General features: G+C 41.8%; 1 protein-coding gene across 1 annotated transcript; it reads left to right on the top strand.

The window, feature by feature from the left end:
• The first annotated feature begins 3,052 nt into the window (after window positions 1–3,052).
• Window positions 3,053–4,935, top strand: LOC130356114 (protein spinster homolog 1-like). Its single transcript, XM_056557171.1, has one exon. The coding sequence runs from the start codon at window positions 3,306–3,308 to the stop codon at window positions 4,818–4,820; it is 1,515 nt and encodes a 504-aa protein (XP_056413146.1). The 5' UTR covers window positions 3,053–3,305; the 3' UTR covers window positions 4,821–4,935.
• Window positions 4,936–19,569: the final 14,634 nt, after the last annotated feature.

The raw sequence follows: 19,569 nt of genomic DNA, 5'->3' as shown, positions 1-19,569 counted from the left end.
AGCTCGGGCTAACCTTTTTGTTTTTTGGTGGGAGGAGCAGTTAATTTTTTCTGACACCAATCCATTTTCCACATGCCTCGCATGCTATGGGAGGTATGTAGATGATGTGATCTTCATTTGGTCGTCCGACCATCTGACCATTGATGCATTCATGACATATATCAATAATAATCGGTTCAATCTTAAAGGGGTATTCCAGGCAAAAACTTTTTTATATATATCAACTGGCTCCAGAACGTTAAACAGATTTGTAAATTACTTCTATTAAAAAATCTTAACCCTTTCAGTACTTATGAGCTTCTGAAGTTAAGGTTGTTATTTTCTGTCTAAGTCCTCTCTGATGACACGTGTCTCGGGAAACGCCCAGTTTAGAAGAGGTTTGCTATGGGGATTTGCTTCTAAACTGGGCGTTGCCCGAGACAGGTGTCATCAGAGAGGACTTAGACAGAAAAAAACAACCTTAACTTCAGAAGGTCATAAGTACTGAAAGGATTAAGATTTTGTAATAGAAGTAATTTACAAATCTGTTTAACTTTCTGGAGCCAGTTGATATATAAAAAAAAGTTTTGGCCTGGAATACCCCTTTAAGTCCCAGGATGCCCTTGGTCCTAGTGGGGTTAAAAGGTCAAAAGATTAAAATATATAAACTAAGAAGACACTGTGAAGTACGGGGATATACTCGGCAGGCCTGGAGAAATATTTTTCTAAAAGATGTTTTTATGTACTTGATGTATTTCTAGGTGTATATTAATATATATGTATATGTATATATATATATATATATATATATATATATATATATATATATATGTGTCAAAGAAGAAAGCAGCACTCCTAAAGCGTGAGTAGGTGCCTCCAGCTAGGGTCCGGGTCCAGGATCCTGCATACGTAGTTCCAAGGAAAATGCTGTGGCACTGAAGGTATGGTGAAAAAATTAAAACTATTTATTCATCCCAAATGTGCAAAGAACAACGTTTCAATGGTCTCACACCATCATTATCAAGTGGCTTGATGGTGTGAGACCATCGAAACGTTGCTCTTTGCACATTTGGGATGAATAAATAGTTTTCATTTTTTCACCATACCTTGAGTGCCACAGCATTTTCCTTGGAACTACGTATGCAGGATCCTGGACCCGGACCCTAGCTGGAGGCACCTACTCACGCTTGGAACTATATATATATATATATATATATATATATATATATATATATATATATATATATATATATATTGGACTAACAGAATTTTGTAGAGACAAGCTTTCAGGATTCCTCCCTTTATCAAGTCCAATAGTCAAGGACTAATGATCAAAGGACTTGATAAATTATCAGGGAGGAATCCTGAAAGTTTGTCTCTACAAAATTCTGTTAGTCCAATAAAAAAGGTATTACAATCTGCATCACTGGACTAATATGGCTACTCACATTTACTATACAGATATACACATACCTGAAGATGGTTTAGAACCCTGTGATGTCACACATGCTTGTGATGATGTCACCGTAAGCTGTACAAGGAGGTGCGCGCCGGCTGCAGTCTCTTCAGTGTGTTTTGTATTCACAACCTGTGGTGCAAAGTGTTTCTTAGAGAGTTTCTATTTGCGATAGAGAATTCCAGATTTTGACCGTTCCTTGTCTGAAGAGAGAACTACAAGGTAAGTCTCAGCCTCTTCTATTCATACATACACAGGGCTTTTTGTTTGACAGTTTTTTTTTATTGCTGTTGCTTTTTTTTTTTTTAGCAAAAAAAAACAAGAAATGTATTTCCAAAAGAAATAACAAAAGTTATATTTCTCATAGCATTGTGACAATACTTGGCTTAGGCATTAAACATAATAAAACGCACAGATAGTATCATGACCAGAGCTTTTTCTTGCAAAACTGCTAAAATGCAATTATGCCCAAAAAAGCCCCCAAGAAAAAGAGTCCTAATTCATGAAGTTCTAAAAGATATAAGTCTATGAGAAAGATTTGGTGGTGTAGTAAAAGAATAACAGAAAGATTAGGGCAGAAATATAATAGTATATAATAGAATTCTGTGTGTACTAACAATAGAAATACTCCGGGTACTCCGAAAGGGAAAATTTTCAAATCAACTAGTGGCAGAAAGTCATATAGGGGACGGATAGATCCCAATGAGGTGGGGTAGGTTCATTATTAGTAAATGTATATAGCAGGATAGCCCAATTGTATCTACAGTATGAAGTTCACATGGCCCAGTGACCATACAGCCAAGCCCTTATAATCCACCATTACTGGGACAGATTCAGGGTTATCAGATATTACTATGACCTGAGAGGTTCAGGTTTATCAGATATTACTAGGACCGGACAGGTTCAGGGTTATCAGATATTACTAGGACCGGACAAGTTCAGGGTTATCAGATATTACTAGGACCGGACAGGTTCAGGGTTATCAGATATTACTAGGACCGGACAGAATCAGTGTTGTCAGATATTACTAGGACCGGACAGGTTCAGGGTTATCAGATATTACTAGGACTGGACAGGTTCAGGGTTATCAGATATTGCTAGGACTGGACAGGTTCAGGGTTATCAGATATTACTAGGACCGGACAGGTTCAGGGTTGTCAGATATTACTAGGACTGGACAGGTTCAGGGTTATCAGATATTACTAGAACCGGACAGGTTCAGGGTTATCAGATATTACTAGGACCGGAAAGGTTCAGGGTTATCAGATATTACTAGGACCGGAGAGGTTCAGGGTTATCAGATATTACTAGGACCGGACAGGTTTAGGTTTATCAGATATTACTAGGACCGGACAGGTTTAGGGTTATCAGATATTACTAGGACCGGACAGAATCACGGTTGTCAGATATTACTAGGACCGGACTGGTTCAGGGTTATCAGATATTACTAGGACCGGACAGGTTCAGGGCTATCAGACATTACTAGGACCGGACAGGTTCAGGGTTATCAGATATTACTAGGACCGGACAGGTTCAGGGTTATCAGATATTACTAGGACCGGACAGGTTCAGGGTTATCAGATATTACTAGGACCGGACAGGTTCAGGGTTATCAGATATTACTAGGACCGGACAGGTTCAGGGTTATCAGACATTGGTAACCTCAGGGAAGACGTCTCCATATAAAACACTTATAGAGAAGCGTCTTCTTCTGAGGCTGCGATGGTCTTAGTGTTATCTTGTGGTTCTGTGCTGGACATTTCTGCTCTGTATGAAGGATCTATTGTATTATGACAGGAATGATGACATGTTGTCTAATGTGTTCACTTATCTCTCTCTCTCTATTGTTTTCAGGCTCTGACCTGTGACCATGGCCTCTCCACAAGACCCATTGCTGAAGGAGGAGGAAGAAGCAATGGAGGACCATAGTGATATGGATGTAGAAAAGGGTGATATCCCTGAGAGGCAGAACCTGCAATCTCTAAGCGTGATGTCCACCGCACGTTCCATCATCACCGTAGTGATCCTCGCCTTTGTTAATTTGCTCATCTATGCAAATCGCTCCAGCGTGGCGGGGGTGCTGCCTTATATACAGAAAGCATATGACACCAATGCTAGTCTGTCCGGCTTATTGAATACATTGTTCATTGGAAGCTACGTGCTGGTCGCACCAATTGCCGGATATTTGGGTGACCACTGTAATAAGAAATATACTGTTTGCGCAGGAGTCATCGTTTGGCTGAGCATGACACTTACCCTGTCATTCATCCCTGACGGGTACTTCCTGCTCTTCCTGCTGACGAGTGGACTGGTTGGAGCCGGAGAGGCGACTTTCTGCACCATCGCCCCCTCCATCATTGCAGACCTTTTTACAAGTGACCAGCGGACCCGCATGCTGAACGTGTTTTACTCCGTCATACCTGTAGGCTGCGGACTAGGATACATCATCGGGCCCAAAGTGACTGATGCAGCAAGGGGCGATTGGCACTGGGCATTTCGGGTCACCCCTGGCCTGGGCCTCATAGCTGTGGCTTTGATGATTTTGGTCACAAAGGAGCTTCCAAGAACGACTACAAACGGGAAGAAGAACAACAAATCCCAGAAGTTTGCCAAATGGGCGACAGATCTGAAAAAACTATTCAAAAATCGAAGCTTCATGTTAACCACCATGGGATCGACGGCTGTATCCTTCATAGTGGGAGCCATAGGTGTATGGGGTCCGTCATACCTGACCCACGCACGAACACTCCTACAAGAGAAGGACCCTTGCCGTGCTGAACCGTGTGACTATCACGACATCCTAATATTTGGTGTGGTTACAGTCGTTTCCGGCATTCTGGGAGTTGTAGCAGGGACAGAGATAAGTAAAAGATATCGCAAATCCAACCCACGGGCGGACCCGCTTGTGTGTGGATGCGCGATGATGCTCTCCGCCCCTTTTCTTCTGTTGGCATTGACTTTTGGCAACATCAGCCTCGTTGCCACCAACATCTTCATCTTCATCGGAGAGACGCTTCTGTCAGTAAATTTCACCCTCATATCTGACATTATACTAAAAGTAGTAACTCCGTGGAGGAGATCTTCAGCCCTGGCCGTGCAGATGACAATCTATCACCTCCTAGGTGACGCCGGCAGCCCGTACCTCATCGGCCTGATATCTGACACCTACGAACGAGGATATGCCAAATCCCCTCTTCTGAAATACCGCAGCCTGGAGTATGCCCTCATGACCTGCACCATAATGGCAGTCATCGGAGGGGCCTTCTTCATGGCCACGGCCCTATATATAGAGAGGGACGAAAAAGAAGCAGAGATGGAATCAGAACCTCCGTCATCCTCCTCCTCCTCACTGCTTCCTGCCGATGAGGACCGCGCTTCAGACTGAGGAAAAGTCATTGCTTACCTTTATCTCGTTTACTTCATTAAAAAAAAATTAAGAAAAAAATAACTGCATTTGTTCTATGTTCCACTTTACCCCTTATTCTCTACCCAGGGGCGGACACAGACAGCAGAGGGCCCTTGTGCAAAGAATGTGCCTGTGCCCCCCCCCCCCCCCAAAACATCAATTGTTCAGCACCCCCCCCATGTGTTACTTACTCAGATGGACCCCCATATGTCACTTGCTGTATAAGTTTCTAATTATTTATTAAGGCCTCCCATATGCCGCAGCTCATTCAAGCCCCCCACATTAGGTAGCATAGATTCCCAACATTAGGTAGCATAGATTCCCCACATTAGGTAGCATAGTTTCCTCACATTAGGTAGCATAGTTTCCCTACATTAGGTAGCATAGATTCCCTACATTAGGTAGCAGTTTCCCAACATTAGGTAGCATAGTTTGCCCACATTAGGTAGCATAGTTTCCCCACATTAGGTAGCATAGTTTCCCCACAATAGGAAGCACAGATTCCCCACATTAGGTAACATAGTTTCCCCACATTAGGTAGCATAGTTTCCCCACATTAGGTAGCACAGATTCCCCACATTAGGTAGCATAGATTCCTCACATTAGGTAGCCATAGCCCCCCTAAACACACAGACAGACACACACAGAGACACACTTACCTGCCCTGCACAGCGCTTCTCCTCTCCGGCAGCGGCCTGACGAGTGACATCACTGACGTCCTCCTGAGCGGGTCTGCAGAAGTACGTCACTTGTGCGACGTCCCTCGTCAGACCCTGGTCGGCCGGAGGCAGACTCACTGTCTAAAGTGCCCACTGCGCTATTATACCCCACAGCTGCTTTAGAAAAGTGAGCAGCGGCGGCGCCAACCCTACCATGAACCTACTAGGCACAAAAAAAAAGGGGGGCAGCAAAATGCCGCCCCTGAAAACTGCCACCTGGGACCATGGAACTGCCATGGTAGGGCTGAACAGAGGCGGCTCTAGACTTTGTGAGGCCTTAGTCGAAACTTGAACATGAGGCCCTGCTTTATTATCTGCTGAAATTACATGGTGGTCCTGTATTATTCCTGTACTGTGAAATCACTGTGTGTATTATCTCTGTACTGTCACATCACTGTGTGTTATCCCTGTACTGTGAAATCACTGTGTATTATCCCTGTACTATGACATCACTGTGTATATTATCCCTCCCTGTACTGTGACATCAATGTGTGTATCATCTCTGTACTGTGACATCACTGTGTGCATTATCCCTGTACTGTGACCTCACTGTGTATATTATCCCTGTACTGTGACATCACTGTGTATATTATCCCTGTACTGTGACATCACTGTGTATTATCCCTGTACTGTGACATCACTGTGTATTATCCCTGTACTGTGACATCACTGTGTGTATTATCTCTGTACTGTGACATCACTGTGTGTATTATCTCTGTACTGTGACATCACTGTGTGTATTATCCCTGTACTGTGACATCACTGTGTATTATCCCTGTACTGTGACATCACTGTATATTATCCCTGTACTGTGACATCACTGTGTATATTATCCCTGTACTGTGACATCACTGTGTATTATCCCTGTACTGTGACATCACTGTGTATTATGCCTGTACTGTGACATCACTGTGTATTATCCCTGTACTGTGACATCACTGTGTATATTATCCCTCTACTGTGACATCACTGTGTATATTATCCCTGTACTGTGACATCACTGTGTATATTATCCCTGTACTGTGACATCACTGTGTGTATTATCCCTGTACTGTGACATCACTGTGTGTATTATCCCTGCACTGTGACATCACTGTGTGTATTATCTCTGTACTGTCACATCACTGTATATTATCCCTGTACTGTGACATCACTGTGTATTATCCCTGTACTGTGACATCACTGTGTATTATCCCTGTACCATGACATCACTGTGTATATTATCCCTCCCTGTACTGTGACATCAATGTGTGTATTATCTCTGTACTGTGACATCAGGGTGTATTATCCCTGTACTGTTACATCACTGTGTGTATTATCTCTGTACTGTGACATCACTGTGTGCATTATCCCTGTACTGTGACCTCACTGTGTATATTATCCCTGTACTGTGACATCACTGTGTATATTATCCCTGTACTGTGACATCACTGTGTGTATTTTCCCTGTACTGTGACATCACTGTGTATTATTCCTGTACTGTGACATCACTGTGTATTATCCCTGTACTATGACATCACTGTGTATTATTCCTGTACTGTGACATCACTGTGTGTATTATCCCTGTATTGTGACATCACTGTGTATTATCCCTGTACTGTGACATCACTGTGTATATTATCCCTGTACTGTGACATCACTGTGTATATTATCCCTGTACTGTGACATCACTGTGTATTATCCCTGTACTGTGACATCACTGTGTATTATCCCTGTACTGTGACATCACTGTGTATTATCCCTGTACTGTGACATCACTGTGTATTATCCCTGTACTGTGACATCACTGTGTATTATCCCTGTACTGTGACATCACTGTGTATTATCCCTGTACTGTGACATCACTGTGTGTATTATCCCTGTACTGTTACATCACTGTGTATATTATCTGTGTACTGTGACATCACTGTGTGTATTATCCCTGTACTGTGACATCACTGTGTGTATTATCCCTGTACTGTGAAATCACTGTGTGTATTATCCCTGTACTGTGACATCACTGTGTGTATTATCCCTGTACTGTGACATCACTGTGTGTATTATCCCTGTACTGTGACATCACTGTGTGTATTATCCCTGTACTGTGACATCACTGTGTGTTATCTCTATACTGCAACATCACTGTTGATACTTACACTGCACTGTGACATCACTGTATACATTAAGCCTGTATACCCTAATGCCACTGTACATATTTACCTTGCACTGCGAGTGACAATACAGGGTAAATATGCACAGTGACATCACAGTTCAGAGTTAATATAAACAGTAATGTCTCTGTACAGGGACAATAAACAGTTTTGCCACTACAGGGTTAATAAACGCAGTGTTGTCACAGTAGAGGGTAACTATACAGTGATGTCATTGTACCGGGAAAATATACACAGTGAAGTCAGCATTTAAGAATAATAAACTGTGATGTGACTACAGGGTTGTTATACACAGTGACATCAAATTACAGGATGAAGCACAGTGATGTCACAGTTTATTATGAAGCACAGTGATGTCGCAGTTTATTATGAAGCACAGTGATGTCACAGTTTATGATGAAGCACAGTGATGTCACAGTTTATGATGAAGCACAGTGATGTCACAGTTTATTATGAAGCACAGTGATGTCACAGTTTATTATGAAGCGCAGTGATGTCACAGTTTATTATGAAGCGCAGTGATGTCACAGTTTATTATGAAGCACAGTGATGTCACAGTTTATTATGAAGCACAGTGATGTCACAGTTTATTATGAAGCACAGTGATGTCACAGTTTATTGTGAAGCACAGTGATGTCACAGTTTATTGTGAAGCACAGTGATGTCACAGTTTATTGTGAAGCACAGTGATGTCACAGTTTATTGTGAAGCACAGTGATGTCACAGTTTATTGTGAAGCACAGTGATGTCACAGTTTATTGTGAAGCACAGTGATGTCACAGTTTATTGTGAAGCACAGTGATGTCACAGTTTATTGTGAAGCACAGTGATGTCACAGTTTATTGTGAAGCACAGTGATGTCACAGTTTATTGTGAAGCACAGTGATGTCACAGTTTATTATGAAGCACAGTGATGTCACAGTTTATTGTGAAGCACAGTGATGTCACAGTTTATTGTGAAGCACAGTGATGTCACAGTTTATTATGAAGCACAGTGATGTCACAGTTTATTGTGAAGCACAGTGATGTCACAGTTTATTGTGAAGCACAGTGATGTCAGTTTATTATGAAGCACAGTGATGTCACAGTTTATTATGAAGCACAGTGATGTCACAGTTTATTATGAAGCACAGTGATGTCAGTTTATTATGAAGCACAGTGATGTCACAGTTTATGATGAAGCACAGTGATGTCACAGTTTATTGTGAAGCACAGTGATGTCACAGTTTATGATGAAGCACAGTGATGTCAGTTTATTGTGAAGCACAGTGATGTCACAGTTTATTGTGAAGCACAGTGATGTCAGTTTATTATGAAGCACAGTGATGTCACAGTTTATGATGAAGCACAGTGATGTCACAGTTTATTATGAAGCACAGTGATGTCACAGTTTATTATGAAGCGCAGTGATGTCACTGTTTATTATGAAGCGCAGTGATGTCACAGTTTATTATGAAGCACAGTGATGTCACAGTATATTATGAAGCACAGTGATGTCAGTTTATTATGAAGCACAGTGATGTCACAGTTTATTATGAAGCACAGTGATGTCACAGTTTATGATGAAGCACAGTGATGTCACAGTTTATTATGAAGCGCAGTGATGTCACTGTTTATTATGAAGCGCAGTGATGTCACTGTTTATTATGAAGCGCAGTGATGTCACTGTTTATTATGAAGCGCAGTGATGTCACAGTTTATTATGAAGCGCAGTGATGTCACAGTTTATGATGAAGCACAGTGATGTCACAGTTTATTATGAAGCACAGTGATGTCACAGTTTATTATGAAGCACAGTGATGTCACAGTTTATTATGATGCACAGTGATGTCACAGTTTATTATGAAGCACAGTGATGTCACAGTTTATTATGAAGCACAGTGATGTCACAGTTTATTATGAAGCACAGTGATGTCACAGTTTATTATGAAGCACAGTGATGTCACAGTTTATTATGAAGCACAGTGATGTCACAGTTTATTATGAAGCACAGTGATGTCACAGTTTATTATGAAGCACAGTGATGTCACAGTTTATTATGAAGCACAGTGATGTCACAGTTTATTATGAAGCACAGTGATGTCACAGTTTATTATGGAGCACAGTGATGTCACAGTTTATTATGAAGCACAGTGATGTCACAGTTTATGATGAAGCGCAGTGATGTCACAGTTTATGATGAAGCGCAGTGATGTCACAGTTTATGATGAAGCGCAGTGATGTCACAGTTTATTATGAAGCGCAGTGATGTCACAGTTTATTATGAAGCGCAGTGATGTCACAGTTTATTATGAAGCGCAGTGATGTCACAGATTATTATGAAGCACAGTGATGTCACAGAGACTACAGAATGTACAACTGTACGTATGATGAAGATGGCGGGATGCTATCGAAACGTCACACATACATGGGGGAATAAAACACTTTGTTTTTGCACCTTATCTGGGAGTGCCGCTGGATCTTTAGTTTTGTAGATAGATAGATAGATGATATATAGATAGATAGACAGATAATAGATATGAGATAGATAGATAGATAGATATGAGATAGATAGATATGAGATAGAAAGATCAGTGTATCCCAACCAGGGGGCCTCTAGCTATTCCAAAACGACAACTCCCAGCATGTCTTTGGCTTTATGGGCATACTGGGAGTTGTAGTTTTGCAACAGCTGGAGGCCCCCTGGTTGGGAAACACTGATCTATCTATCAATCATCTATCTATCTATCCATCTATCTCCTATCTATCTATCTATATCATATCTATCTATCATCTATCTATATCATATCTATCTATCTATATCATATCTATCTATCTATCTATCTATCATCTATTAATCTATCTTTCTATCTATCTCATATCTATCTATATATCTATATATCATCTATCCATCTCTCATATCTATCTATCTTTCATCTATCTCTCATCTATCTGAGATAGATATGAGATAGATAGATAAATAGAAAGATAGATAGACACATAAATAGATGGATATATAGATAGATAGATATGAGATAGATAGATATGAGATACCGGTAGATAGATATGAGATAGATAGATATGAGATACCGGTAGATAGATAGATAGATATGAGATAGATAGATAGATAGATAGATAGGAGATAGATGGATAGATAAAAAAAAAAAAAAACTCCAGAAGAGCAGCACAACAAAATGAAGAAAACCAATGCAATGGTGCACGCTGGGTGTGGACCTTGGAGAGAGCTTCACTTGTACTAGAAAAAATCAAGAGACCAGCAGCACACAGAAAAATGAGTGCAGAAAAGGTGGAGATTTATTGCATTATCCCAGTGTACAAGCTCCTTGAGAACGGCGACGAGAGGTCGCTGAAACGTCGCTTCTTTTCTACACTGGGATAAAGCAATAAATCTCCACCTTTTTTGCACTAATTTTTCTGTGTGCTGCTGGTCTCTTGATTTTTTTTTTTGGATAGATAGATAGATAATAGATAGATGATTGATATAGATCAGTGTTTCCCAACTAGGGGGGCCTCCAGCTGTTGCAAATCTACAACTCCCAGTATGCTCATAAAGCCAAAGGAATGCTGGGAGTTGTAGTTTTGCAACAGCTGGAGGCTGCCTGGTTGGGAAACTGATCTATCTATCTATATCATATAAATGTATCTATACCATATCCATCTATCTCCTATCCATCTATCTATCTATCTAATCTATCTATCTATCTATCTATCTGTCTATATCATATCTATCTATCTATCATCTATCTATATCATATCTATGTATCTATCATCTATCTATCGATCTGTCTATCATCAATCTATCCATCTATTTATGTATCTTTCTATATATCATCTCTCTATCTATATATCATCTATTTATCTATCTTTCTATCTATCTCATATCTATCTATCTATCTATCTATCTATCTATATATATATATATATATATATATATATATATATGTATCTATCTATATATCATCCATCTACCTATCTATCTCTCATATCTATTTATCTATCTATCTCTCATCTATCTGAGTTAGATAGATAGATGTGAGATAGATAGATGTGAGATAGATAGATGTGAGATAGATAGATGTGAGATAGATAGATGTGAGATAGATATGAGATAGATAGATAGATATGAGATAGATAGATAGATAGATATGAGATAGATAGATAGATATGAGATAGATAGATAGATAGATATGAGGATAGATAGATAGATAGATATGAGGATAGATAGATAGATAGATGGATATAGATAGATGGATGGATGGATGGATGGATAGATATGAGATAGATAGATAAATAGATAGCTAGATAGATAGGAGATAGATAGATAGATAGATAGATAGATCAGTGTTTCCCAACCTGGGGGCCTCCAGCTGTTGCAAAACTACAACTCCCAGTATGCTCATAAAGCCAAAGGAATGCTGGGAGTTGTAGTTTTGCAACAGCTGGAGGCTGCCTGGTTGGGAAACTGATCTATCTATCTATATCATATAAATGTATCTATACCATATCCATCTATCTCCTATCCATCTATCTATCTATCTAATCTATCTATCTATCTATCTATCTGTCTATATCATATCTATCTATCTATCATCTATCTATATCATATCTATGTATCTATCATCTATCTATCGATCTGTCTATCATCAATCTATCCATCTATTTATGTATCTTTCTATATATCATCTCTCTATCTATATATCATCTATTTATCTATCTTTCTATCTATCTCATATCTATCTATCTATCTATCTATCTATATATATATATATATATATATATATATGTATCTATCTATATATCATCCATCTACCTATCTATCTCTCATATCTATTTATCTATCTATCTCTCATCTATCTGAGTTAGATAGATAGATGTGAGATAGATAGATGTGAGATAGATAGATGTGAGATAGATATGAGATAGATAGATAGATATGAGATAGATAGATAGATAGATATGAGATAGATAGATAGATATGAGATAGATAGATAGATAGATATGAGGATAGATAGATAGATAGATATGAGGATAGATAGATAGATAGATGGATATAGATAGATGGATGGATGGATGGATGGATAGATATGAGATAGATAGATAAATAGATAGCTAGATAGATAGGAGATAGATAGATAGATAGATCAGTGTTTCCCAACCTGGGGGCCTCCAGCTGTTGCAAAACTACAACTCCCAGTATGCTCATAAAGCCAAAGGAATGCTGGGAGTTGTAGTTTTGCAACAGCTGGAGGCCGCCTGGTTGGGAAACACTGAACTACCTCCCACTGTCTCCTACAACTTTCCCCCTCTCCCCCAAGCAAGTTACTTACTTTAAAAGGGCAGCATGAGCAGTGGGCAGTGGGCAGGTAAGTCTTCCATACTGGTGGTGTCCGGGCCTGTATACACACAGCGGGCCTGCTCCACAAGGTCCAGTATACAGGGGAGTGAGAGAGGGGGAGGAGCTTCCTGTCTGCTCTTCCCAGTCTGCATAGCGCGGCCCCTGCGTGGTGACAGGGCTGCAGGCTGAAGATTTATTTTAAAAAAGGATGGCGGAGTAGATGGCTCCGGAGGGCGGGGGTGCAGCGGGGGCTCGGGCCACTTACTGGTGGCCATGAGAGCTGCTAGTGACCTACTGCTGCTAGGGGGGGCACAAGGGGGGGGGGCAATCATGATGTAGGGGGGGCCGTGGCCCCCTCTGGCCCACTGGCTGCAGGGGTGGTTGAACGCAGAGTCCATCCAGGTGCTGTCAAACTTGCTGTGGTCGGGGAGTATGCGGTGGTATGTGGCCTAATGCTCGCCTCTGGGGCCGGACCTGGAGAGGGCAGCGGGCCCCCTCTCACGCTGGGCCCCTGTGCAGCTGAAACGGCTGCACAGGCGATATGTCCGCCCCTGCTTCCAATACTCTTCAGGTTGTAGATATTTTTTATGACGCACTCTTTGCATTGCTGATGTATTTTGTTAACTATTTGGGACTTTGCCTAAGATTTTTTTTATTTTTTTTTACATCTCAGAAACTCAAATGAGCAGTAGTGGATGTCAGAATAAATGAGCATCGGAATAGAGCTATTTGTGAGCCAAATACAGAAGCTAGAAACATAATAAGACATCTAAAGCATCTGAGTGACAAAGCGAGTATGAAAATGAATTAATAAATAAATAAGGAAAATAACCTATGCTCACGATTAGAGATGGGCGAACTTACAGTAAATTCGATTCGTCGCGAACTTCTCGGCTCGGCAGTTGATGACTTATCCTGCATAAATTAGTTCAGCTTTCAGGTGCTCCGGTGGGCTGAAAAGGTGGATACAGTCCTAGGAAAGAGTCTCCTACGACTGCATCCACCTTTTCCAGCCCACCGGAGCACCTGAAAGCTAAACTAATTTATGCAGGATAAGTCATCAACTGCCGAGCCGAGAAGTTTGTGACGAATCGAATTTACTGTAAGTTCGCTCATCTCTACTCACGATCCCTGCTTTGCACAATCATGTGGCGGAGAGGATGGGCCACTCCATGCAGTTGTTTAAGTGAAGCACAGTGTATGCCACGTTACATACTTGGAGTAGTAGCTATGGCCAGGGCCAATACATGTCTTTTTACAGTCTACTGGGTCAACACCCTGCAGAAGAAGGTTCCACCACAAGGCCAGGAAATAGCAGTGACACGAACACAGTTCCGCAGATCCATTTCACCTTCTGACACCTGACACCTATCCTCCTCATCCAGGTCCTCCTCCACAGACATATATCATCCACCCGCAAGAAGGAGCTTCTTCTCCCCCATCCTTTAATTGGTGCAAAGTCAAGTGCTGTCATGCTGTATAGCATCTGCTAAGGCAGGGCGGGAAAAGCCACACATCAGTTGCTGGTCTGCCTGCAATAAGAAGTTTCACAATGGCTCTCTACTTGTAATCTGATATTTGGAAATGTGGTCGCCAATAATGGCACAAACATTGTAAAATCGCTGTGCCTAGGTGGCTTGACACACTCTCCCTATATATCATCAAACATTTCTAAAGAAAATGCTTTTAAGTATGATCTCTTGAACATACAGCACCAAAATGGTCTTCCTCAACACTGCCTCTTTTGCAACATTCTAACATGGTGGAACTTAACATTACACATGTTGGACCTCCTGTACCAGTAGCCCAAAGGGGTGACAGATTTCCTAATGCAGCAGACAGACACTATTTGGAGCCAATTTGACTTTCATCTAAAGCATTGGCAGCTAATCAGAGAAACCTGTTGGTGGAATTAGTGATGTTATGCCGCTGATATTCCTTTGGGACCAAATGCTCACAGTGAGGGATGCAGGAAGGATCACATCTGGCTGGGAGGAGTATGGATGTACTTCTTGAGGAGAATGAGGACGTGGGACCTGAGGAGGAGGATTTGAAGATGGGATCTGTCGAAGATATAGGGTAGCAGTGAGGATGATGATGATAATGAGGATCATTATGACTAACCTTGGCAGTATGAGATCGAGAGGGAAAAAATTGCAGCCATGGAAAAACTGGCAAGGATGACGAGCTATAGGCTTTCTTGCTTGCACAGTGACAGGCATATTGTGCGCATGAAGGAAAGAGATGAGTACTGGATAGCTACACCCTTAGACCTTGGTATAAAGCCAGTATGTTTTTTTTTTTCACCTTCAGATAAGGAGTCTGGAAAGCCTTGGCAGTATGGCTACACAGCCATACTGCCAAGGCTTTCCAGCCTAAAAAAATTGTCGAATGGGGGTCCACTCTCCGCTAAGTCAACACTGGAGCAGGACACTAGAAGATGTGCAGGAGCGCTGGAGGTCAGTAAAAATTTATTTTGGAAGAAAAGTACTGGAAGCACTGGCACACGTTAAAACTCCAGGTTTATTGCAGCCATAAAAACATCAGGATAACATAGTAAAGACAGTCAACGTGCATGGTTGACGCGTTTCGGGTCATCAACAATGCATATTGACTGTCTTCCCTTTGTTATCCTGATGTTTTTATGGTTGCAATAAACCTGGAGTTTTAACATGTGCCAGTGCTTCCAGTACTTTTTTTCTGTTCCCCGAGAGAGAGACCGTGCACCCCTTCCTACAAGAGCTGACGCCTCCTTCCTTGCTTTGAAAAATTTATTTTGTTATATACCACTCAATGGACATAGTTTTGAAAAAGCCCCCCCCTGTCACTGGATAAGCCCATTAACACTGGCAGGCACCTGCCAACAAACAGGAATGCTTTATGCACCTTTATTTTAGTGTTCAAAAGCATACAAAATCTGATAGTGCAGTGTGTTTTAAAGTTCATATTAAAACTACTTTATGGTTATGTTCACGGGAGAGCACATCCACAGTGTATTTGATGCCGCAGATGCACTGCTGGCACACACAGAGTTGCTGGTGCCGCCGTAGCTCTGTGCGTCCGCTCCTGACTGCGGATTTCCCGCCAGCAGTCACGAGTGGACACAGAGAGCTACGGCAGCAGCAGCAAAGAGCATGCTCTGCCTAAAAGGGGTTATTCAAAAATAGAAAAACAGATAATTTCTTTCAAAAACAGCTCCACGTATGTCCCCAGGTTGTGTGTGGTATTACAACTTGGCTCCATTCACTTCAATGGAACTGAGCTACAGAACCACACCCAACCTGGAGACAGGCAAGGAGCATATTTTGAAATACATTAGCTCTGTTTTTCTATTACTGGATAATCCCTTTAACTCTGTGTGGGTCGGCAGCGCAACCAGTGCCGTCAAATACACTGCGGATGCTCACCTGTGTGAATGTACCCAAAATCTACTTGAGTACATTCCTAGGTGACCCTAGAAGTATTATACATGCTTGGAGCTCTTAGGCTATTTCATTGCTGGTTTGCAAAGAACCTGTTTGTCGCTAACCAAACTTGCGGAGCCGAATTTTTGCAAACTTGCTGAACCAATTTTTTTTAAAGTTTGACTTACCTATACAATAAGGAGGTCTCAATGAATGATAACAACAACAAAAAAATTATTATGAGTAATGAGCAAGCTATGCTAGGCCTAGACAAGGATCAGAAGTAGAAAAACATGTTTTCAAATTGTAATTAGAAAGAATATAAAATTCAGTATATTGAAGGTAAGGTTGATGGTTCCTTGCACATGTGTAATTTATTCTAATGTTGCAATTTACCAAAGTAAATTTATGAAATTTACAAAGCATATTTGATTTGTTAAACATGGATTTGCAGTGGGTTTCAAATAGAACTACCGTATTTATCAGGGTATAACACGCAGTGGCCTAAAACACGCACCCTCATTTTTTCAAGGAAATTTGGGTAAAAAAGGTTTAACCTTCATTGTTAAAAAAAAAGAGGGTGCGTGTAAGTGTGTGTATACCCCGATAAATTCTTCTGGCCCCCGCAGAAGCCGCTGCTGTTCAATTATTTAAAGGGGTACTCCTCCCCTAGACATCTTATCCTGTCTGATTGCTGGGGTCCCACCACTGGGAATCCCCACGATCTTTCCTGCAGCACCCCCATCATCTGGTGTGCCTGATGACTGGCGATGCAGTCGCCAGAAGATTGTGACATCACTGCCCCGCCCCCTCCTGACATCACGCCCCATCCCATAGACTTGCATTAAGGGGTCGGGCATGATGTCACAGGGGATGACGTCACAATCCTCCGCCCCCTGCATTGCCAGTCATCAGGCATGGAGCGAAGCTTGCTCCATGCACCAGATGATGAGGGGTGCTGCAGGAGAGATCACAGGGGTTCCCAGTGGCGGGACCACAGCGATCAGACATCTTATCCCCTATTCTTTGGATAGGAGATAAGACGTCTAAAGGCAGAGGACCCCTTTAAAGCGACCGCTTTAAATCATGTAACTGCAGCGGCTTCTGCGGGGTCAATATTTTTAAGTCCCACTGGCTTCCCATTCCCATGATTTATTAGGAGGGGCCTGCCTCTAAATAAATCAGGGACTTCAGTGGCTGCTAATCACTTTGAATTGTACACTAGCTTCAAGCCAGCAAAGATTTTAGCTACAATTTATGCCAGTGTATATTGTCACAAATCCAGTCTGACTGAAGACTACGCCCAATTCATGCCCACTTTACATCCACTTGCCCAACTGGTGAACGCAGTTGAAAAAAGTAAAGTTTCTAATAGTCTGTGTGGTCACAAAGGAACCCAAGGTAACCTCTAAGCAATTAAAGCCCCTTCTCACATTAGCTAATGCTATAGTTCATTAAGTCCCCCATCATGAGGAAACAATACAACAATGGTATGCTTGGCAACCTGAACAGGCCAAATCACTAAAGCACTAAAGTGCTTTTTGGTTTAAATGAGAAGCATTATGTTTGGAGAATAGAAAATGCTGCATTCCAGCATAAAAATCCAATGCCAGCAAACGCCCCTACAAAATAATTTCCTTTAACGACAAGATTTAATGCACAGTACCTATATATCTGTTGGCTATGTAAATTACAGTGCTGCTATTCACTTTCCCTTCTCCTATCTATCTGGCCCAGGGCATCATGACTATTTCTTCTATATACAACTTTTCACTGAAGAACCTGCAACACAAACATATAAGGCTCTAAGCTTCTTTAGCATCAGCCTCCCCTTTTCCCCACAAATGCCTTAAGACTCTCCCACACAAAATGCCTCCAGCCTCACCCACACACAATGCAGTGAGCCTCCTGCACACACAAGCTTTGCCGCAGTAGGTTAGTAGCTTGGCCCTCTCTAGATAAGACCTCTCTGGAGGTAGCTTGCCCACTGTTTGTAGGACCTCCCTGTAGGTAGCTTGCCCCCCTGTATGTAGGAAGGTAGCTTGGCCCAGGTCTCACCCCTTTTCCAGGCTGAGGAGTATAGGGGTGTATAGGTGTAGGAAAGTACAGGGTGAATTGGTAAACAGGGTGACAGAGAGGTGTAGAGAGGTGAAAGGGGTGTACAGGGGTGACAGAAGGGTGTAGAGAGGAAATGGAGCAGTGTACAGAGGGGTGTACAGGGGTGACAGAGGAGTGAACAGGAGTAACTGATAGGTGTGCAGAGGTGACAGAGGGATTTAGAAAGGTGTAAATGGGTGACAGAGGGCTTAGAGAGGTGGCAAAGGGATGTACATAGGTGACAGAGGGGTGTAGAGAGGTGACAGAGGAGTGTTCATGGATGACAGAGGGGTATCAGAGGGGTGTACAGGGGTGTCAGAGGGAAAAGGGATCAGTAGCTGAAGCTAAGCAGGTCGCTGTGGTTCTGGCTTCATGCCCAGTAGTGTTGCACCTGCTCCTTCCCACCATCCTTATTATTCTGCTAGGGCACAGGAGGCCAGAGCTGAGGAGACTCCGGAGGCCTGAGCAAAGGAGATTCCGGAAGACCAGAGCTGGGAAGATTCCAAAGAATGGGGATACATGGGAAATAAAGCCACAGCTTCTCCATCCTGGAGCATGCGAACTTTACACACACAGACTTCTCCCTGCGACGCCATGAGTGAGTCACAGGCATACATACTAGGGTGGGAGAAAGGCAACACAGGGCTAAAAATTACTTCGTTTTTCACAGAAAATGATTAATTCCCCCCAATGACCCTAACCACACCAGTTGTTATAATAAAGAATTGATAGGATTCAGATCATTGGGCAGACTAGATGGGCCAAATGGTTCTTATCTGCCGACACATTCTATGTTTCTATGAATAAAGAAGATGATAAAGAATATAGAAAAATTTTGGAATGGCCACGTCACATTTATGCAGAAATTCCTAAGGGTTCAAAAACTTTCAAGAATCACTGTATGGAAAAGAAAAGCAAACCTTTACTTGTGAACCTATAAAAACACATAGCATCTAATGCTCTCAAAATCTTGCGGTAATCATTTGACTTGGCCTTACCACTATGTGTTTCACAGTTTACATC

This window comes from Hyla sarda, chromosome 2 (genome assembly GCF_029499605.1).
Source record: "Hyla sarda isolate aHylSar1 chromosome 2, aHylSar1.hap1, whole genome shotgun sequence".
Classification (NCBI taxonomy): Eukaryota; Metazoa; Chordata; class Amphibia; order Anura; family Hylidae; genus Hyla; species Hyla sarda.
The sequence above is the reverse complement of the archived record's forward strand: the minus strand, read 5'-3'. Positions and strand labels throughout refer to the sequence as shown.

Coding starts and splice junctions, on each gene's coding strand:
- LOC130356114 (XM_056557171.1), top strand. CDS start 3,306: ATGGCCTCTCCACAAGACCCATTGCTGAAGGAGGAGGAAGAAGCAATG.